General features: G+C 39.3%; 1 protein-coding gene across 1 annotated transcript in view; it reads right to left on the reverse strand.

The window, feature by feature from the left end:
* Nucleotides 1-17,435, reverse strand: part of ZZEF1 (zinc finger ZZ-type and EF-hand domain containing 1) — a 78,894-nt gene extending 61,459 nt beyond the window's left edge. Inside the window, exons 1-6 of the mRNA XM_070932096.1 lie at nucleotides 16,808-17,435; nucleotides 11,081-11,225; nucleotides 9,661-9,855; nucleotides 7,283-7,454; nucleotides 5,472-5,671; nucleotides 1,635-1,845 (exon numbers count right to left, since the gene is read on the reverse strand). Coding sequence (XP_070788197.1) covers nucleotides 1,635-1,845; nucleotides 5,472-5,671; nucleotides 7,283-7,454; nucleotides 9,661-9,855; nucleotides 11,081-11,225; nucleotides 16,808-17,338 — 1,454 coding nt within the window. The 5' untranslated portion in view covers nucleotides 17,339-17,435. The remainder of the gene's footprint in view (nucleotides 1-1,634; nucleotides 1,846-5,471; nucleotides 5,672-7,282; nucleotides 7,455-9,660; nucleotides 9,856-11,080; nucleotides 11,226-16,807) is intronic.
* Nucleotides 17,436-23,118: the final 5,683 nt, after the last annotated feature.

The raw sequence follows: 23,118 nt of genomic DNA on the forward strand, positions 1-23,118 counted from the left end.
AAAAAGTAGCATTTACAGTATATGGATCTTGAATCTTTTGGCTACTAGGCTAGCAGTTAATATTTTTAGGTTGCCTGCAGCTTTTCCTCCACTCCATGGAGGCAGGGAAGAAAGTATTTAGTGATTAAGTTACCGTATTTTTCAGAGTATAAGATGCACCGGAGTATAAGATGCACCTATCTTTTTTGGCGAGGAAAAGAAGAAAAAGAAATCTCCCTCTACCTCTGCCTCTGTTTGCCTCGTTGCAGCAAACAGCCTGCTTTTCATTTTCTTTTTCAGCATAGCTTGATTAGCACAAGGAAAAAAAATCTGCTCCAGCAATTTACTTCTTTGCAGCAAGCAGCAGAGCCCTGTGCAAAACAGCTGAGAGTTGGGAGGCTGATCCAATCAACTTGTACTAATTAGGCTGTGCTGAAGCTGAAAGGAGCTGTTTTTTCTTGCTGTTTGCTTGCAAGGAGGTAACTGCTGCGAGGCAGAGGCCAAAGGGTGGGGGCCAGTGGGTGGGCGGGGTTACATTCGGTGTATAAGACACACCTAAATTTTCACCCCCTTTTAAGGGGGAAAAAGGTGCGTCTTATACTCTGAAAAATACGGTAATTTCATAACTTTATACAATTTTATTTTTGAAAGTAATAGCTTACAGTTTTTTAACTGTTTTTGAGTTTTAACTTTCATTATGATGCATAAAATAATAAAGCATTTTAAAATCACTTAAAAACCATCATTCCAAATGGAGACTTTATTTCATGAGTTGCATTGCTTCTAAGGCAGACAAACCAGCAAAGGAAAAGGATAAGGCATCTGATTTTCCTATCTTGTATTTTGTACAAGAGCAGTTAGATATTGCCTGCTTCATTTTGAAGCATGTTTATACTACATTAATAAAAGTGAAGCATGTATTTATAAAATTTATAGGCTGTAGGACTATGGGCAGCAGGAAATTGTTCCAAATCAACAAAGTTTTTTTATCATATTTTATATTTTAAAATCAAAGTTTTTAAATCAGTTTTTTGCATTCCTGGATTAAATATATTTATATACTGTTATTCAAAGTTCCAAACATAAACTGCAGAGCAACCTTTTTTACCTGAATCCCCTCTAGATAAGTGAACCTTATATAACCTTATATATATAACCTTATAAGGAGCCTTGGTAGTACAGTGGTTTAATGCACCCTGTTATTAACACAGCTGCCTGCAATTTCTGCAGGTTCGAATCTTACCAGGCTCAAGGTTGACTCAGCCTTCCATCCTTTCTAAGGTAGGTTAAATGAGGACCCAGTTTGTGGGGGCAATAAGCTGACTTTGTATAAATATACAGAAGTATGAAGGCTACTGCTTAACGCACTGTAAGCCGCCCTGAGTCTCCGGAGAAGGGCGGCATATAAATCAAAAAAAAAAACAAAAAAACAATTTCCATATTTTCTTAGCCAGCATGATTACTGCTGAGAGTTAAAGCCTGGCAGGTGCCAAATTTAGGGAAGGCTGACCTGGCTGAATACCAAGGTTAAATGTGAATATGGATGAATATTGTTCTTTAATGCTATAAAGGAATATACAAGAAGGTATGTTCACACTACAAAACAGAAAAGTGATTTAAGGAGAGTTCACATGCTGAAAGAGGAGAGAACTTACTGGGTATTTTGCAGAATGGCATGAACAATCGCAGGGTTGGTTTCCATAGATGCTGTGACCAGAGAGGTCAAAAGTGACCAGTACCAGATTGCTGAAGCATCACATACAGAGACACAGTCTTTTTTCACTCTTTGGTACCCAATAGCCCTGAGACCATGAATTCTTGTGTCACATCCATCACTAAGGCAACGCTTGATGTTAATCTGTACATCTGTCAAGAATATCAAACAAAGGTAATTTCTTCCACTCAAGGGCCAAACTGAAAATTTCAGAAGTCAGTCAGTTCTTGATATGCCATTTAAGAACAGCTTTGAAGGCACATGGCTACACAATTAAATTAATCTTTCAACAACTTTCTGAAGATCCTCTGCAAGACAGTTTGTATGGGGAATGTGAAAGATAAGAGTGTGCTCCTGAAGCAGTGGGAAAAATTGATAATTTAGAAAAAGTAAATGCCTAGCCATTTTCATAATCAGGTTACAATGGGAAAACTACACATCTTTGTTGTTGTAGTAATAGTAATTTATTTCTCAGAAGTCATTCTAAATATTGATTTCTAATAATTTCTCATGCCAAGAGTAATGAATAGATGCTTTCATAGGAAGCACCAGAGAAATAAGTAACCTCTTGCCAGCTCAAAAAGATATCAATTGAAAACTATACTAGACTCTTTTAGAATCATGACCTTGAAAGGACTAGACTATGAATCTTTTAACAGTGGGAAAGCAAGCAAGTTAAATGCAAGCAAACACTGCAGCATCATCTCCAGCAGGGCACATCTGTATCAGTACATGTGCTGAACACAAACACTCAACCTCCCCCGGTGAATTTAAATGGAAAAAGATATGATTTAAGAGCAAAAAAGCAAAGGAAACCTACATAGTTCCCATGTCTGTCAAATGTAACAGTTTTAAATGGCCAGCAATACTCCTGTGACAATGTCAGTTCTGGTTTTGGGGCTTTGGAGAATTGCAAAATGGCATTCCATAACCTAACTGGATTAATACAAATTCAATCATCTGGTATATCCTTCTGAACGAGTCTATTGAAATAAAAAGCACAACACCCGACAATTTCAACAAATGAATGTCCCAGCACCATGAGAACAACTCCTATGATACCATGATAACTTAGTAGGAACTAAGTTCTGCCACTTGAGGCTGATGTATCTTATGTTGGAGTTCTACAAAAAAAAAAAAAAAAAGAGGGGGGAAAACCAGAACAAGTAATTCACCATCTCTGACTTATTAGAGCATTATTTCTTCTCAATGATTATAAGGTTGGAGTTCAGAACTCAATTGCCAAAATTAAGAATAAATTCCTACATCTAAGTAATCAATCAAATTTACAAGGAATTAAGACAGTATATTATATCAACAGCAAAACTGCTAAAGTAGTTACTTAGGGGGAGAAATAAAACCAGAAATTACAAAGGGAAGTAGAATTCCATTTGGATCGGGATACAAGTCAACCTGCACTATTTTTTCTGATCCAATTACCTTCCCTCAAACTATTAATCACAGAGGAAAGTATACACCCAGCAATAATGCATTGGGGTGGGGAGATACTGTAATAGCATAGTTTTTAAAAAATGGCAGAAGGGAACAGAATGGATTGGCCTCCATTATTCCTATTCCTAAACATTATCACTGTTTAATTATTCTGAAACAGGGCTCCATTACCACCACAACTGTTTTAAAGTGAAAACTTTTCTTAGACAAACCCAAGAAATACTCCACATAATGTAATTCTTTCAGTCCTATCATATCTACTCCAGTGGGGTTTCTCTTGTCTCTGATCTCACGGACTGATTCTGAACACTGCTGATCTACCCAGCCTAGGCAACAATTTCATGATTTTAAAAAAAAGGATTTTGTTTTGATTGTCACTGCCAGCATATATATTTAAGGGTTAGTTATAATTACGATATATGACTATTGCCCAAAGAGAAATTTTAGTGATTCCTGAAATATTGTAGGCATATTCACACAATCAAGAATTCAGACAAATAACTGAGATCTGTAATCAATATAGGTCTAAATCTAAAAAGTGATCCTGTTTAGTGCTGATTGACCTTGAAAACCTAAAAGTTCAGAGTTCAAAGGAGGGAGATTTCAAAAAAGAACAGGAGAAAGTGCTGTCACCCTCTTCTTACAGTATGAAACATACGAGAGAAACCCAAACGTATTTAAGTGCAGGAAATTTTCCTCCTTATAACAAACTGGTACATCAACATTCTGTACATACTGGAAAGTTCCAAATAATTTTTGAGTTTTTTCTTATTTTTAGACATGTGTACATACGTATGCATATAGAGTCCTGAGTATAACCTTATTTGGGTATTATAAAATCCAGAGTCGCTCTTGTGTCTGTGCTCCCAATAATCTATGCCCTGTCTCCACTGAAATCATTTCTTATTATTAAAGTGCCTGCTTATGTAAAATAATCTTATTTTTAGGTGGCCCTATTCCATTTCTACACAAATAAACAACCAAAGATTCAAGGCTTCTGTTTGCACAGATAATGATGCTTGCAATGGACCAAACTACAATCTCAGGACAGAATTCTAAGAAATAAGTATTTTTGTAAGTTTATAGGTGCTACGAACGGATGAAGGTTCTGCTAGGAGGAAACATATTTGTAATTAAAGTATCTGATGGAAGAGGTGGTGAACACATTGTCATCTCTTGATTAAGAGATGAGCCCCTTTTACATCTGTATGTCTATCTCCTACTTGTGAGAAGCTCCCTCCCCTTTCCTCTCAGGTTCTTCAGAAAAGAAACTATTTTCTATTTTACAGGCTCCTTTTTTAAAGAAAGCAACACACAGCTACAGTATTTCCTGAAAAAAACCAACATGACCACAAGAGAAAAAAGATTTTGAGGACAGTCTCTTTTTCATTCTAAAAAGCCAACAGGAGATGGTGGTTGCAATTTCTTTAAAAGCCCAATTTGCAGAAAGACTCAACTACCACTAACTTCCTTCTCAACAAACAGAAAAAAGATTTTTCTCTATCAAAACTGTTAACAAAGTATCTGTTGGACCTCATTGCTCTTGCCTGCAAAACTCCAAAAAATGGAAGAGAGAAAATGTACCCATAGCTTCCTACCAGGGGTGAAATTCACATACCTTCCCTACCGGTTCGCAAATGTGCACGCAAAGCCTTCTGCGCATGTGCAGAGGCTGAAAATTGTTGCAAAAATAGGGACGTCATGACGTCCACACGGGTGGGCAGGGCTTCACACAGTCGGCCCTACCGTATCGCGCAATCTGGTAGGAACCGGCTGAATTTCACCCCTGCTATCTACCTTCTACAAAGAAAAGGAATGGCAGATTGGCACATCTGATGCTTCTGAAAAGGCTAACCTTATAGGGATAAAACCATCTCTTTTCTCCATGGAGAAGCTTCCTCAGGTTCCACATTTGCAGAGCGCTGCAGCAGTGCCTTGCTGCTTCTATCTCCTTCAAACTTTTAATAAAAAAGAAATATGTTCTTTCTCATAGAGAAAGCCAGGGTGAAGAAAAGAGTGATTTTTCTCATTCAGCTTTAGTAAATAATAGCAATGGATGCTTGCACCTTCTTTAAAAGCACATCAAATATAACGTCCTTCCTGAAGTTCCCTACATATTCCTATTCAGGGATAGGAAAAGTAAGCCACAACACAAATAATGTATTTGCAATTATATTCCTATAATTTGGTGGAAAAAGGAGTATTTTAAAACCTGCAAACTTGTTTGCAAAGTTCTCCCTTTAGCTTCCAAGTCATTCAGTAATTTACTTAAATTTTTTAAAAAATCAACAGCAAAAAAAAGCCAATTGTATTGTTATTGACTCACACATCTGACTAATGTTAGCGTTTTCCAACAATGTCACGTATCCAGTAACATTGCTGGGAATGTGAACATCTCGGACCTCCTGGAGATTGTTGGGAGTCCTTCCAACTGCTACTGTAATTTGCTGGGGCATGTAACTCTGGTCGTTTGCCGCGACAGCAATGGAGAGGTGCCTCAGAATGACATCTGGTTTCATCTTTAAACTGCAAGGCAGAAAGAAAGAGTTTATTTATCAACTGCAACCATTGTGAGCCTCATTGGCTCACAAAGTAAGAATATATGCAATGAAATATAAAAACACAAACGCAGGACAATTAAGGTGTGATGATATAACACTGTTATGGAAACTTTTAATACAAGCATTATTCATGAAAACATGAAAAAACCAAGAGGAATGCCTTCAATACTCACATTTCTCAGCAACCAATACAAAAATAGGTTCAACTGTAGTCTACTTGACAGAAAATAGCATACTATAGCAAGTATGACTATATCAATTGATAGGCTTATATTTCATGAGAAAGATAAAACAATTTTCCATTTCAATGAATCTTGATAAAACAAAAGACTGCAACATTTGGCTGCATTCCTAGTTATATTGCTACAGATATAAATATATAGAGAGATATATAAACCAGGGGTGTCAACTGAAGACTCCCTTGAGGGCCGCCCTGGAAACAGTGAAGGAAGGACTGGCCCCCGGTGCCTCTGCAACTCCTGCAACCCTCTGCCAGCGAAAACAGAACTTGCTCCATTTTCGCTGACAGAGCACTCAGGCCACCACAAGTGCCCCCAACGTGATGTCGAGCTGGCCACGCCCCTGCTGGCCATGCCCACTTCCTCCCAAGGTCAAACACAACCCTGATGCAGCCCTCAATGAAATCAATTGACACCCCTGATATAGACTGATTGTGCTGGATGGTTTTATCTTGGCTGTTGTGTTTTTGTTTTTTATGTTATGATGTTTTTAACTGTTTTAATTTCTTGTCAGTTGCCTAAAGTCATATATTTGAGATGGGTTGCCATATAAATTGAAGGAACATATACACACTTAACAAGAAATAAAATTCCATTTACCTAAAACAGGTTATCAGAGATGCATAGAATTGCATTGTAGATTGATAAAAGCTACATGTTTAAAGGATCTTTTAAAAATTCCAAATGTGTGTTAGCCATATCCAGTCATTAACCCTGGTCTTTTAACACACTGCTTTTATCCAGGCATTTTTACCGTTTTTATTTTAAAATATTTTTATCATTTTTATTCTATTAAATTATTTGTAATATATACCATGTATATGTGCATATAATATATACTACACAAAATCTAGCTAAAAATTCAATTTTCTCTGATACAAGAAGGCATGATTCTGAAGACTGTGAAGAGAGAAAAGATTTTTCCCTTTAGAAAAAGGTTTCTCTTATGCAAATTTAACATATAATTTAACATTTATCATTGAAACATTTATCTTTTAACATATCATAACATTTAACATATTAAGCAATCAATTAATAGTCCTGAATGATAATCATAGTATGCTATTTCAAATCCATCAACTGGTATAAGAGAAATGCTTTTTGGTTTTTTTGGCCAGGTCAGATTTCATATGTTTTAAGTATATGCCAGCATTAGGCTGGGGCCAGGCCCAATTTATGAGTATTATACAAACTTGGCTGGTTAAATGAATCCAGTTGTACCAACCCTAACACCTGGGAGTCTTCTATTAACAGAATTATAAATCAATTTCCATGATAGTCAGATTTTATTCTAGCCATTTTAGACAGTTTATTAATATTTAGCAAGAAGGTCTCACCGTATCCAGTGTGATCGAGCACTCCCATCTGATTGCCAGAAGGAGGAAGTTTCTCCATTTGTCATTTTGTCTATATCGGCTGAATTAGAGGAGGTTTCTATATGGGTGTAGCACTTAGAAACTGATTTGAGTTTGTCCAATTCCTGGTTTCCATTTAAATCACTAGGGCTCTCTGTAAAATGATTGGATATAGGGAGAAACAGGAGAATCAGAAGCACTCATTATCAACAGATGTCATTATCAATTTGTATACTGTTTTTCTTTTAAGTGTTAACTTCCTAGAGACATACATTCGAGACATACATTTCAGTAATGGGTTTCAAATCCCATCGCTACCAGTTCGCTTGTGGGTGCGTGATGCTTCTATGCATGCTCAGAAGCATCCGGGAGGGTAGGCAGAGCCTCCTGCCACCACTGCTACTGGTTTGCCCGATCCGGGGCGAACCGGTAGCAACCAACCACTGATACATTTGAGATCAGATAGATAGTCCACCGTTCTTTGTGAATGTCTGCTCTCTCTTTTCATGGTGGCTACCTTCAAAATGTGGCACCACAAACTCAGAATACAGTTTGCAAGCCACATTCTAAAGTGTTTAGCTAAAAGCTTATAAAAACTGCATTCTCAGAAATCATAAAATTCACCTCATCCCATAGTGAATAGAACTAAAATTTGAAGAAAAGAATTTCACCCACTCCTGTTTGGTGATTACCGAGCCTGCTACTTCTACATTAATTTTTAATATTTTTCTTGCTTGTGGTTTTTGACATCTGTAGCTGTCTCTATTCAGTTTCATAAAAAAAGAGGGAAGCACTTCTTCCCCAGTTTTGCTGACTAATATGCACTTGTTTGAATAACGAAACAAAAAATCCAAACGAAACTGTTGACTGATTTGAGCAAATCAAATTTACCACACTATTTATGGGCAAAGGAATGTATGGAATAATTTGACTTCAGTTTTTCAGTGTGAGAAACATTCCTCAATGGTTTCTCAGGAATGGGTCTCTGCTGCAATGAAAGAGCAATTCATTATTTTCTAAAGTTTTTCAAGAAGGAGAGGAGCAAAGGACAGCACTAGATCCTGGAATAGTTGCTGCTTTGTAGCTTCCTTCATGCTTCAGCCCTAGCATTGTTCTAGGTCATCTTAAGTAGAAAAGAGAGATGGCCACCAAAATGCTGCAGAACACTTAAGGAAAATTCTGCAAAATGGCCTTTTACTTAGAAGAGGAATGAGAAAGAAATAAACACCTAGAACACTAAGTGGTTTTGGCTCTGCTCCACTTAAAAGCATTCAAATCCACTTTCCTAAATTAACAATTACACAATGCTGCAGCTTGCTTCTTTAGTGGCACAATCCTTCCAGGAAAAGAAGAGCATCAGAGAAAAATAATTCTATAAATATGTTGTAAATCAGGGATCCCCAAATTCTTCAGCTCATCAACCTTTTCATGAATTTTGAGATTGTTCCTTGACTGCCCCCCAAACATTTATTATATGAAAACAATTTAATAAATACTACTTTAACCAATAATATAAATAATAATGGTATCATCAGCCAGTTTTGGTCAACCCCCATTGTCCCTTGGGTTTTTTTGTTTTTTGTTTTTGTTTTTTTGCTTTAATTTATATGCTGCCCTTCTGCGGAGACTCAGGGCGGCTTACAATGCGTTAAGCAATAGCCTTCATACTTTTGTATATTTATACAAAGTCAGCTTATTGCCCCCACAATCTGGGTCCTCATTTTACCTACCTTTGAAAGGATGGAAGGCTGAGTCAACCTTGAGCCTGGTGAGATTTGAACTTGCAGTAATTGCAAGCAGATGTTAATAACAGTGCTTTAGTCCACTGTACTACAGGCTCTGTTGATACTGTTTGATACTGGGTTGATACTGACCACTATGGGGAATCCTGCTTTAAATCATTGTCTTCGTAAGTATTAGGGGAATTGAAGAAAAGCACATAGGGCAACACACCACTAACTAATTTTATCAAAACCAAATACAAAAGTCAGATTATTATGAATCCCAACTGTCAGCCTATTTACTTTGATTACAGGAGACTTTCTAAACAAATTCCTTCTCTCATACAAGCCTGTCTTTTTTGTAATATCAGCATTGGAAGCCTTATTTAGGATGCCACCATGAGATGAAGGACATAGGAGTGAGAACGGGTATGAGTATGTGTATTTAAGTGGTGCATTCCAAATGTAAACGAATCAATTGCAATTGAAATATATGTTTTTTTGATTTCAGTTCAATATAGACTGCATTGGTATCCAATTTTGAAAACTATATTCAAGGTTTAGCAACAGAAAAACAGGATATAAATATTTTAAATAAGCAAGCCCAAAGTAAATCTATTAAAAATTAATTTTTAATACCCTTTTCTTTTAGGAGTAGTCGATCTAAAGAATCCTTTAGTACAGAAGATCGCATAGTGCAAATATTGTTAAAGTATTCCAAGACAGGATATGGGATAACAGTGCTGGTGATACGATGCCGATGCAGAAATCTAAGAATCATAGTAGCATGAAGACTAAGGCGCTCATTTGAGTCTGAAAATATATCTATAAAACCTGCAAGAAAAAGAAAAGATCCTTAGGGAAAAGCATATAAAAGTTGGTGGGAAAGCTCATTTTATTCTACCATATCCTTTCCCATATATATTCACTCTGGGAGTTTAATAAAACCTCATCACAAATGGAAATTATAGGTGCTTTTAAATTGAGTGCTGGAGAATATCCTGAGAAGACAAACCAAACCAGAGTTCTCATTCAAAGCACAAATGGCCAGATTCAAATCATCCTACTTTGGACACATTATCACTCTCTGGTGAAAACTCTAATGCAGGGAAAGAAAGAAAGAAAGAAAGAAAGAAAGAAAGAAAGAAAGAAAGAAAGAAAGAAAGAAAGAAGGAAGGAAGGAAGGAAGGAAGGAAGGAAGGAAGGAAGGAAGGAAGGAAGGAAGGAAGGAAGGAAGGAAGGAAGAAAGAAAGAAAGAAAGAAAGAAAGAAAGAAAGAAAGAAAGAAAGAAAGAAAGAAAGAAAGAAGAGGAGGATGACTAGTAGTCAAACAGATGAACTCAGTTATAGTGGCTTTGGGTGCATCATTGGATGACCTGAAAAACCAGGTTAGGGACAGATTATCAAAAACTATCCATATGGTGTCTGAGTTGACAACAACTTTATGGCACACAATCAATCAACCAATCAAATCGAGCTGGGAAAAAAGAGTAAAACTCAAGAAAAATAAATGCTATAAATGTATGGGTTAATTTTGATTGTGTGGAATCTGTGTGGAATTATTGCTTAGCAGAAACTTATGTCATGATTTAAATGCTATCCATGATTTGATTATGTATCCATAAAAAAAGTAATCAATGGTTCCATTGTATTAATACATTAAATTGACAATATCTGATTTGTTTATCTTATCTTAGAAGGGCCTATGAACACATTTTCATATTAAACTTAATTGTAGGCATTTTTATAAACGTTTCCAATTCTAGGTTGTAAGGTTCAGTTAGCTTTTTTTTAAAAAAAAATCTGGAGATAAAATAAGGACATTGAAAATATAATTTTGTTCCCCTCTTCTCTCTAAAAATTTGGAAGAGCTCCATGAACTTAAATAATATTTTATTTCAGGCAGTAGACAAAATATATATGCATGTACACAACTTGAAACATCATATTTCTTAAAAGCTGTATTCATCCAAACCAGGACTCTCCAAGGCCTCAAAGATCAAAAATCAAAGATCATTTAAGTGAAGATGACAGGAATATGTTCCTTCCTTCTTTCTTACCTGGAATAAGTGAACAACTCTGCATCTGCCGGATTACGTGACTAAGCTCTCCTTGCAAATTTGCACCACTGGAATTCTTGAGAACCTCCAGCATATTTTCCACATCCACCGTGCCATCACCCTCAGGATCAAACTGAGCAAAAGCCTAGTGGGGGGAAAAAAGTTAGAAGAGCCTCTCAGTACTTATCATACCCATCAGCTGTTAGAAACCAACAAATTCTTGATTAGAATTTGGTCAGCATTAACACCATCTTGCTCAAACACCTTTCTGAGATTCTAAAGAAATAACTCTCATATAATTATCTCTAATAATAATAGTAATCACAAATCACAGTTATAAAAAATTAAATTCTGTAAAAGGTCTCTCATAGGAGAAATCAAGAACTGCAGTCATTACAAATAAATGACACTTGGTTTTCCTGGGATAATATGCAAAGCAAAACATATACAAACTTGAGTGACAGGCTTTAAGTATGCCCCGCCTGAAGAAACAAATGCTCATATTTCTCCTGGCAACTGTTCCCTATTACCACAGTCCAACCACAGAAAGGATTGATATTAATGGTGGTGAAGGCCTCAGATTTTCTGATCTCTGCAGTTAAGGTAACTATAAACCACAATTTTAGATTACAGTATCCTTACTGACTGCAAATATTTGATGACAAGAAACAAAACATTCAAAGACCTTTCTCTGAAACATGTTAAGTTGCTTTCCAAACAGCATAAATACAATTCTGGTTGTCAAGACACAGGGGTCAACACTGCAAACTGATGCATACAGAATGTTGCTGCATCTGAACTTTACAAATATAATCTATATGAAACAATGTATTAACTGATATCAAAATGGACTAACATAAGAACATAATTTTCTACTTTTAATATGGCAGTTTCAGCTCAATCAATAAGCCCTGACTCTTTGAAAGGATCTCATACTTATTTAAGATTCTATCCTCAACGAATGTAGATATACCGCTGAGCAGATTTGCTTTATCTGATGAAAGCAAATGATCTTGGAGAACATTTATAACCTATACATCCCTGTGTTAGATGATATCCACTTAACATAGAATGGCGCTCTCCAAATAAATATGTTAAAACTCTGAACCTAAAAATTGCTATTGAGAGTGGTAACCATAATGAATGGCAATTATGGGAGCCCAAATCCATCTGGAGGGCACAAGACTTGAAAGTTTGGATAATTTCTGATGAATCTGTCTCAATCCATAAAAATGACCATGAAGGGATATTGTGAGGAAACAAAGAAGAAATATACACTAATAATTACTTGGCTCTGGGCATATTTAGCGGTAGTGTAATTAAAACTATTTATACAGAATACATTTGTTTCACCTGTATTAAGCACCTACCACACCTTAAGCAGCAATTTTCTGAGATCAATGGTATGTAAACAGAGTAGGCAGTAAACTGATTATTCAAAGCTCTCTCTGTTCAGGTACTGGTAGATTTTATCTAACTATACTTAATAATCAATAATTTTGATTTTGTCTGCTATAGTGCTGCTTTGATTATTTCTATTTGCAAGCATTATTTATGATATGTCTTAATATTCAATGTACCATATATTGTGAATTGCATTTAAATTTTCTAATGTTTAATTAAATAGATATATGTGTTACTTTTTAAAGATCATACTTTATTTCAATATATTCCATAGCATAATTCCATAGCATGATTGGATTTGCAGAAATGGACTCCAGAAATATAAGTAAGCAAGATAACTTTGCCATTTGCTACAGCTTGAAGGCATGTACCGTAAAGCAACCAGCTTTCTCATCTGAATAACTTGTTTTTTAACAGGGTGTGGTCCACTGAACCTTTGCCCAGAAGCAATACTGTACTTCTCTTGACATTATCTTTGATTACATTATTTATTTTCCACACCCTTCCCGCAAAAGCAACAAAATATTTTGCAGATTCAATTTTACTTGATTTAATCTAGCCTTCAGGTGCTTTTGGCACTTTTCTTGATCATTTAAAACTAAAGGATCTTTAGCATCCATCCCAGTCATCAGAACTGGCTCTAATTGGGAAAGGAGATGTCTTAGATATCGAGGCTCCAAACCAAAAGGAACTTTAATGACCAAAACTTAAGCTGCAATCAGAAAACACCCGCTAATCAATATAGCTCTCAGAACAGTAGTGTAACTTTGCAATGTCTAGATTGCTCAGTAAATTTAACTGCTGGTGCTGATGCATTCAGGACCAGCTGAAGTTCCTGGGTGGTTTTTGAGGGCAATTTCATTAAAAACTAATTATAGTAATCCAATCCAATTCGTGCATTGACTAGAGCTGAACAAAAGGCAGTATAAGCTACAACTTCCATCTGCTTTTGTAATAGGTACTATGAAACAAAAAAACAAAAAAAAACTGTAGTAGTAAACCTGTGCTGAGTAAGGATAACCCTACTAAGAGTTATATTTGACATTAACCTGGATTCAGCCAGCTTCTGACTTAACATCCACTCCATTTTGCTTGGCTTAAGTATAAACCTTTTTTCCTATCAAGGATCTAACAAGGCCAGGATTTTTTGGGCCAGGGTCAGATCCACCCACTCAAACAGAAGTGTAATCAATACAAAAAAATGCCTCCAATTCCCAATCCTCACAGATGGCCCAGTGTTTGACAGCATTTGTCACTGAGAGGATAAAGACAATCATGATAACCCACAACCATGAGGACAATCAGTGCAGTTTTTCTCCTTACTACGGCCTGTTTCCCAACTGCAAGATATCACGTCTTCCAGAGCTTTAATTATTGCTCCAACATTTTCTCAACAATTTCCTCACTTCCTCAAGTGCCACAGGCTCAAAGCCCACTCAGGTAAATATGTCATTTCTGCAATATTTTAAGATACTGTGGGATCTTTGGTGCTCCCTGAGTTTGGTTGTTTTCTTGCAGATGTTTCATTACCCTACTAGATATAACATCATTGGAGCTAGCAAGATACTGTCCGCCCAGCTTCAAAGAGAAATTTGAGCAACCTTATCCCTGAAATGCTTAACCAGGTAATTGCCAGGTAATTTCCCAGCAGGAACTTCTAGCTGTAATTCTATAGAGGAGTTTAGGACACTCTGAATTCTGCAATGGGCAAATACTCTGCAGACAAAACAAGAGTGAGAACTTATTTATTGAATCATATTTATATGCTACCCATCTCACAGAAATGTAATCTTGCTTTGTTGTCCTTATTACATGAGGTAGGCTCAAATTTTTTGCTCATGCCTATTTTCAGCTGTATTCACACGTTTTCCCCAAGCTTGCTCCAAGTATCTCTTTGCTAACTTAATTTCCCCAAACTCATCAGAAAACAAAGTCATTCTGAAAGAAGCAGCCCTATGTATATACTTATTGCCTTCATATTCAAGAGGCTATCAAAACATTCCATAAAGCTGCCCTAATTGTTGAATTCCCTAAACCCATCTGAAAACCCTGTATGTTCATCAAGCACTTTAGGCAGGTCATCTTAAATCAATGCTTTCTCCCTGTAGAGGTTAGCAACCCCCATTAAACTCTTTTTCATGAGGAATGATCTGTCTGCGACAAGAACTGGTGCAAAAGTCTCCTGTTATCAGATCATTTCTCTGTGATAAAGAGAATATATCAAGCATGGCCAACAGCTATTTGGTGTGAGTCATTGATTGCATAAACATGCTTGTACTTTTTATATGTAACAATAAAGTTGTTGGCCAAGAACCTAAAGAAGTTGCCACAAATATTGCACTATATGATGCGACAAGGAATATGGACCTACAATAAAAATGTGTTGAACAATAAAATGCAGTAAACAATTTCCAGCTTTAGAGATAAATCACAAAAAAATAGAATAAGATGAAATATGCCTAATTTATTAAACTTGAGAAAATGGATAGAAATTTTAAGAAAAATTGATAGGCAGGGGAAATATATGGTCTGTGAATGAATGCTTGCCAGAAGAAGAAAAATGATGCCATATAAGAACATGCTTCTAACCATTTTGTTATACAGAAGAGTTGGTCAGGAAAAAAATGAAAAGTTGAATACAGTGGGATTAAAGAACAAAAAGTAATATGTGAGACAGTGTACAGACATAGTGGAAACAATGATAGGTAAGGGGGGAAAAGGTATAAAATTTTTCATTAGATTTTACTTACCTTTTTCACTTATCTCTTGCCATCATTACTCAATCTAAATTTTAACTGTCAGCCAACTCCAGTAGATTCTAATTTATTTTGTTTACTATTTTTTTCTGCATAATACTGATGCCCCAAAAGGAAACATTAGGATTAGTACTCTGTATTTATCTAAAAATAAACATGCTGAAAGGGCTCCATTAAAATCATACTGACAATTGGTCTCCATTTCTCTATGGTTCAACTATACATGATTTAAAATATGTTTGTAGGCATTCCAAATCTCATTATTTCAAATGTATTCCCTAATGGCATCCTTGGTGAAAACTGCACATGCTTCAAGCCTGCTAATTGGTTCAGGAGAAAGCCAAAGATAAAATTCCAATAATACATTTAATACTAAATGTAACCCAGAGTTATTGAGTCACTCCATGCATCTTTAGTGGAAAACAAAAACACTGTCCCACACAATTTTTTTTTTTGAAGTGACTTCATTCTGTTCTTTTGAACATTGTTCCTTAGGTCTGAGCATGGTGGAACCTGGCAGGAAGTGAGCTCTAGACAGAACTGCAGTTCAATAACAGTAATAGAGTTGGAAGGGACCTTGGAGGTCATCTAGTCCAATTCCCTGCTCTCACAGGAGACCTATACTATTCCTGACAGATGGCTGTCCAGTCTCTTCTTAAAAGCCTCCAGTGTTGGAGCACCCACAACTTCTGAAGGCAAACTATTCCACTGGTTGGTTGCTATTCCATTGGAAGAACAATGGAATGAACCAGGGGAGACATGATAGCAGTTTAGAGCCTTGATAGTACAAGGGTTTAGTGCACCCTGTTATTAACACAGCTGCCTGCAATTTCTGCTGGTTCGAATCTCTCCAAGGCTCAAGGTTGACTCAGCCTTCCATCCTTTCTAAGGTAGGTGAAATGAGGACCCAGTTTGTGGGGGCAATAAGCTGACTTTGTATAAAAATATACAAAAGAATGAAGGCTATTGCTTAAAGCATTGTAAGCCGCCCTGAGTCTCCGGAGAAGGGCGGCATATAAATCAAATAAAAAAAAAAAAAAAAAAAAGTTTTCCAATATTTGAGGGGCTGCCACAGAGAGGAAGGGGTCAACCTATTTTCCAAAGCACCCGAAGGCCAAACAAGGAATAATGGATGGAAAGTGATCAAGGAGAAATTCAACCTGAAAATAAGGAGAAATTTCCTGACAGTGACAGCAATCAACCAATGGAACAGAAGTTGCCTTCGGAAGTTGTGAGAACTTCATCACTTGAGACTTTCAAGAAGAGATTGGACGGCCATCTGTCAGAAATGGTGTAAGATCTCCTGCTTGGGTGGGGTGGGGTTGGACTAGATGACCTACAAGGTCCCTTCCTGCTCTTATTATTCTGATTGTTCAATGATTCTCGTATCATACACATCATACATCAGAAAGATGCCCTGAAAGCCTCTCTGAGCGCAACAAGTCTTTTTTTTTTTTTTTTTTTTTTGCCATCCTTGGAAGAGAAGCGTTACGGTGCCAGCCCTTTCGCCCTGCAGGTGCAGTTGAACCCGGGCCGCCCTGAGCTTTCCCTTCCCTCCCGCGCTCACCTCTTCGCTCCTGACTCGCTCCTCGGCCGCAGCGGCAGCGGCATCCCCTCCTGCCCCGGCGGCGGTGGCGGCCGTCCCTTGCGCGGGTCCGGCGCGGATCTCCAAAGCTTCGCAGAGCTGCTCGAGGCTGATGGCGTGCTCCCCGCGGCCCAGGCGCTCCTCCAGCCAGCGCACCAGGGCGGCGTGGTGGCGCGAGAGCAGCGGCTCGGCCGAGGGCACCTCGCGCAGGCGAGCGGCGGCTTCCTCGCGCAGCCGGGCCTGTCCGAGCAACACCGCCGGCGGCGGGAGGGTCGAGGCGGCCGAGGAAGACGACGACGACGACGACGAAGCCGGCGGCGGGGAAGCTACGCCCGGGAAGGCGGCCTCCATAGATCCCGGTGGAGGTGACTCGCTGGTGGCAGCGGCCCAGTTGCCGTTACTATTGCTCCAGGTGACGATGCTCGCCGTTCCTCCTCCTCCTCCCCCTCCTCCTTCCGCTGCCGCCTCCTCCTCTTCTTCCTCGCCCTCGCTGTGGCTACCCACGTTCCCCATGAAGCCCTCGGGCCGCCTTTGGCCGCCCTCCGGCTCCTTCCCTTTCAGGCGAACTCCTGTCACAGATCAGGAAGGGCCGTCTTCGCTCTTTCTCTCTCGCGTCTTCTTTCCCTCAGGACACACTTCCGCCCAAACGTCGCAAAGTCCGCTCGCCCAGTGGCGGTTTGCGACCCTGCCGTACAGCAGAGCTGGAGAGTGCGCGGTAGGGTGGTGGTGGTGGGAGTTGTTCCAGGGCCAGAGCGGCACGGCGAAAGATGGCCCCCTGTCGTCTAATTCAGTGATAGCGTCGCTTTTCGGCAACGCCGCAAACCTGAGCACGGGAAGGAGGGGGTGTGTGTCTCTACAGCAACAGAGGGCTGGCCTCATTTTGTGGCCGAGTCGCAAAAACCACAGTCGCCTAGAGCAGGGGTGGGCAACTGTGGCCCTCTTACAACCTGTGGACTTCAACTCCCAGAATTCCTGAGACAGCCAAGCTGGCTCAGGAATTCTGGGAGTTGAAGTCCACAGGTCATAAAGGGGCAATATTTGCCCACCCCTGGCCTAGAGCTAAGAGTATACTTATAACCTAACGGGCGCGAGGCGAGCGTCTCGGAATGTCGCAAAAGGCGATCGGGACTCGTCTTTTGACGGCAGAGGCAAGAGAGTTGTGGTCCCGATAGTGTTAAATTTTGGCTTGAGGGAAACTTGCGGCGTAGAGATAAGAAAAGGGAAGAGTCACCTGCTTATTTCAAAGGGCACCAATGAAGGAGAATATTTGCAGCTCAAGGGTTGGAAATGAGGGCTCCTTGGTGCTCTCTGTGCTTGCTTGTTTTCTTGGGAGACGTAAACTAGGTTAAGTTAGTTTATTGTCGTTGCACCTCGTACAACGAAGTTAAATGCCATCTTCAGTGTACATTATAACTATAAAAATAAAACACCAGCACACATCCTTCACATTCTGTACAATTGAATTGAAAACCCCTGATATTGCATTAATATTTCACTATATCAAAGGACCTCAAACTTGGCACCTTTAAGACTTGTGGACTTCAACTCCCAGAATTCCTGAGATAGCCAAGATGGCTCAGGAATTCTGGGAGTTGAAGTCCACAATTCTTAAAGGTGCCAAGTTTGGGGATCCCTGCACTATACAGTAGTAAGTGAATACTACTGTACCACTGTATAGTAGGTAGCATCATCAGTGCTGTTTGTTGTCGGTTTATTTCAAAGGGGATTTGTTTGCAGATCCAGATTGGTTGCATAGAAATGAAAAAAAAAACAGATGATTCCCACTAGGCAGAAACGCGGTTCATCTCATCAAGCGGGAGATTATTTTCTATGGAGTTACAAGAGGAGAAATCGCTACGCAGGACGGAAAGGCGATAGCATCGGGGAGTTGCGACGGGTAGAATGCCTTTGAAAATGGAGGTTCTGATCATCTAACGCAGCGATTCCCCCCCCCCCCCCGAGACTGCCTGGGTAACGTGTTTTGCAATATAAGTGACCACCTGCATGCTTCCAGCTGGGTTGGAAAGCAATAGATGTAAGATATTTACCTCTTTGTGTAATTTATGCTGCCTGCTGCGCTGATTCTCAATAGATAGATATATTGCTCCTGGCATCCAGTGTTTGAGAATCGCTGACCTAGGTAAACAGCAAGCGGTTAAAGACCCTGCATCCAACCCCCCCTCCCCATTTCAAGATTTCTCAGGCAAACCAAATAATTAAAAATCCTCAAATACAGCACAAAAATGCATTTTTATAAATTGCCTCTCTACATTTCAAAGCTGCTTTTTTTTTTTTACAACAGGCGGAGTTTGCAGATAAATACAGGGAAGTGCTTATAAAAACAAAATTTTGATATCAAAGATTACTCCTTTTTCCTTACTTTTATAAGGTTGTGGCATGCCAAGCCAAAACGCACCCCTTGCATTTTAAAAAAATCACACACCCCTCTCTTAAATTGTGTATCAGGACATTGATATGTGGTGCATGTCTAGCTTTTTTAATTAGCTTGTGATTCATGGCCCAGATAATAGGTTAATTCAGCAACGGCTTTAAATGTGTTGCTTGAATACAGCTGTTCATTGACCCAGCATTGTCATTAGAAGTCTCTGTGACATGGCAAATGTTACTGTATTATTATTTATTTTATACTTTTTTTTGTATATAACTCAAGGAAGTGAACATATCTAATACTTTGCCTCCATTTTCCTTGCAACAATGACAACCACCCTTTGAGACGGGCTGGACTGAGAAGGAGTGAATGTCCCAAAGTCACCCACCCAGTTTTTATACCTAAGGGAGTTTTGTGATTCAAGCCACTCAGAGTTGCCTTGAACCACGAGATGGATGGCAAATACATTTGATAAAGAAATAAATAAAATCTATTGGTTCTAGCCCAGCTCCTTAACCACTACATCAAACTGGTTCTCTGTATGATTGATTTCTGTGTACTGCCTGTTATGCCTGCTCTTTTCACAGGCAATCTAGCAAGAATTATTTGTACTGATGAATCATCTGTAAAGATTTCATGCTTTTAATGTAGTACAACTACTGGGCAATGAGAAAGCGTATATTTTTGGTAACAGTTGATTTAGCCACCAGATGTGTTTCTGCAATATATTGAGTCTGCTCTTGAAGACCACTTATAAACTGGAAATTAATTCAAAATCCAGCTGCCAACAGCTGAACCGTGACTGGACTGAGAAGCTGCAGTTTCAGCCTTGGCCACCATAGAGGTGGCACTGCAGCTCAACAAATGGATATTGTCTTGATAACATCCAGTAAGACAGCAATCCTGGGGTGAAAGAGCACTTTCTGCAAGTGAATTCTGTTGTCTTATATACCCTGGTTACAGAGTTTATTCCACAAAGTTCATGTGTCTAAATCATAGAGTTGGTAGTGGGCGGGACATATTTTGGTCCGTATAGAAAATCTACAGAATAACAGAGTTGGGAGAGACCTTGGAGGTCTTCTAATCCAACCCCCTGCTCAGGCAGGAAACCCATTACCATTTCAAACAAATAGTTGTCCAATCTCTTCTTTAAAACTTCCAGTGTTGGACCATCTAGAGTAAGAATGTTTGCAAGCATTTCCAATAAGTGAGAACATCTATTTTCACTGTGTAAGTCCATGGTTGAAGTAATCAAAATATTTTTTACCCAATGACCAAATTTAGGTAGTTTTGGTCAGGGGTGAAATCTAAAATTTGTTACTACCAGTTCTGTGGGCGTGGCTTGGTGGGGGTGTAATGTGACTGGGTGGGTGTGGCAAACCTTTTTTTTTTTTCCTTTTAAAAGCATTTTTTCTACAACCTTTTCGGCCGAAGGGGTTGCAGAAAAAATACTTTTAGAAGCCTCTGATGATCAGACAACTCAGCTGGGATTGCCAGAGGCTTTTAAAGGCATTTTTTTCCCTACAGCCTCTTCGGCTGAAGAGGTTGTAGAAAAAATGCTTTTAAAAGGCTCTGACGATCCCAGCTGAGCCGCGCGATCATCAGAGGCTGTTTTTTTTTACTTTTAAAAGCATTTTTTTGGCTGAAGAGATTGTAGAAAAATGCTTTTAAAAATAAAAAAACCAGCCTCTGATGACCACGCGGCTCAGCTGGGCATGGGGGGGGCAGGGATTTTTGCTACCGGTTCTCCGAACTACCCACCACCATCGCTACCGGATCGGGCAATCTGGTCTGAACCAGGAGCATTTCACCTCTGGTTTTGGTGCTCCGCTAATTTAAACTCATGAGATCTGGAAAGCAGAGATCATTACTTTACTTTTTCTTATGTACAATCCAGAAGGTACAAAAAGTGCATTCTGTCACTGTACGGTTTACCCATTGAAATGTTTATTTCTTATGGGAAATAAATGATAGAAAGCATCAGAAGTTACTGCAAAGACAGTACCAGAAGAAGCATCACATAATAGGACAAACAACATTTGCAGGTGAACGATCTATGTCTCGGAGTTTTGAAACAATAATATTTATTTATATCCTACCTATCCCCCCAGGGGCATTGAATTATGTACTTTCTCATTAGGACAAGAAATCTGTGAATAATTGTTGGAGCATGCGTGTCTCCCTCTCTAATTATGCCTGAAATGTTTTGAAAAAAGTAGCGGTGAGAAATCTGTGCTGCTTATGTGCGAAGATCATTTGAGTGTATAATAAGACACTTATTATTTATTTATTATGTCATTCCATTTGATGCTGCCCGACTCTAAACAGCCCTGGGCAGCTCACAATACATCAAAACAATATAAAAGCCATATAATAAAGATAAAGAACAACAAAATCAAACTTGGACAAAAAAAGGAAAGAAAACTGTGAACCCAGCAAACCCCAGAAGATCTCGCTAGCCATTGACAAAGGGGCAGAAATCATGTTAGCCCAGAACCTGGGAGAACAGCCTGGTCTTTATGGCTCTTCAGAGCAGGGGTCTCCAATCTTGGCAACTTTAAGATGGCGGATTTCAACTCCCAGAATTGGCTGGGGAACTCTGGGAGGTGAAGTCCTCCAGAATTAAAGTTGCCAAGGTTGGAGACCCCTGCTTCAGAGTGCCAACAGGGTGGTACCAACCAGAGCTCGGGGGGAACTTTCTTCCAGAATTTCCAGAGAGCTTTTTTCTTTAAAACCAGAAATAATTAAGAAAAGCTTCAGTCAAGGCACATCATCATGTTCATAATATTATTCTTTACCAGGTCTAAACAAAATATCTTTGCTTAAGGGCCTTTATTCTAATTTGGCCCTGCTGCACCTCATTTTTAAAAAGTCATTTCCACATGTTTTAATTATATGACTGATGTCTTCTCTCTTGTGCTGCCTTTAACCAGAGCGTGCCTCGGGGAAATAAAAAATAATATACAAGAAAGCTCTCCTTCTAGCCTTCTGATTGGCTGGTTGTTTAGAAGCCAGCTGTGCCCGGTTCTGATTGGTTGCCCTCACCTTCCCTTTCCAAAGCCTCACAACTTTTCCACTTGTAAACATATTTGCGGTTGCCTTAAAATGGATGAAGTCAATAAATGTGCTGAAAAATATGCATGTTTGCAGACAGGTGAACCTTGAAACGATAATGATGGAAGCTGTGCCTCTACCTAGATCTTAGCAAGGGCTACTACTGCTGCCTGTGGTGTTTAGGAGAGATTAGAAGAAAGCCATGGGATCAGTGAACTACTCAGTCAGTGCATTATCGGCCCTCTCCTGATCCAGGCTTCAGATTATCATCTCACCAAACCAGCAGTCCGACATAAAGCTGTAGCATTTGTTAAAGCAGGCAGCCCTTTCTCTTTAGGGCATCGATCACTCTGGAGTCTAGAATATAGACGAGGAGGTGCATCGGGCAGGCAGTACTGTAGCAGAGTCTCCAAGCAACAGCAGCAAAAGCAGTAGCTCTTCTGGAAAGAGAATGGGGGAATGGCAGATGAAAGAAGCAGCATTCAGCAGAAGCCAGTAAATCACCACCTCTTTTTTTTCCCACCCTCAGAATCTGCGAGCTACACAATCGCATCCCGTTGCTCAGATCCACCACCTTTTGTTTGGCTCCCTCCCTGAACCAGTCACCCAGCCCCATTGTTGCACAGCAGAGCGGATCATTTGCAGGCAGCCGAGGACGGCATCCTGCTTAATTGCACAGGGAAGGTTTGGAAACAGCTGAGATGGGAGGGCACCTCCGGTTTTCCAAACACGGGATCTGAAGGAGAAGATCTTTGGATGTAAGTGGCCAAAGTTCAGGAGCAAGCAAAGGTAAGCGAAAGGCTCGAACGTTCATTAAAGACCTCTTGTCGGGCTTCCTCTTTTGGAGGTT

Source organism: Pituophis catenifer, unplaced genomic scaffold (assembly GCF_029215685.1).
Source record: "Pituophis catenifer annectens isolate HBS135680 unplaced genomic scaffold, rPitCat1.0.hap2 SCAF_1, whole genome shotgun sequence".
Taxonomy (NCBI): domain Eukaryota; kingdom Metazoa; phylum Chordata; class Lepidosauria; order Squamata; family Colubridae; genus Pituophis; species Pituophis catenifer.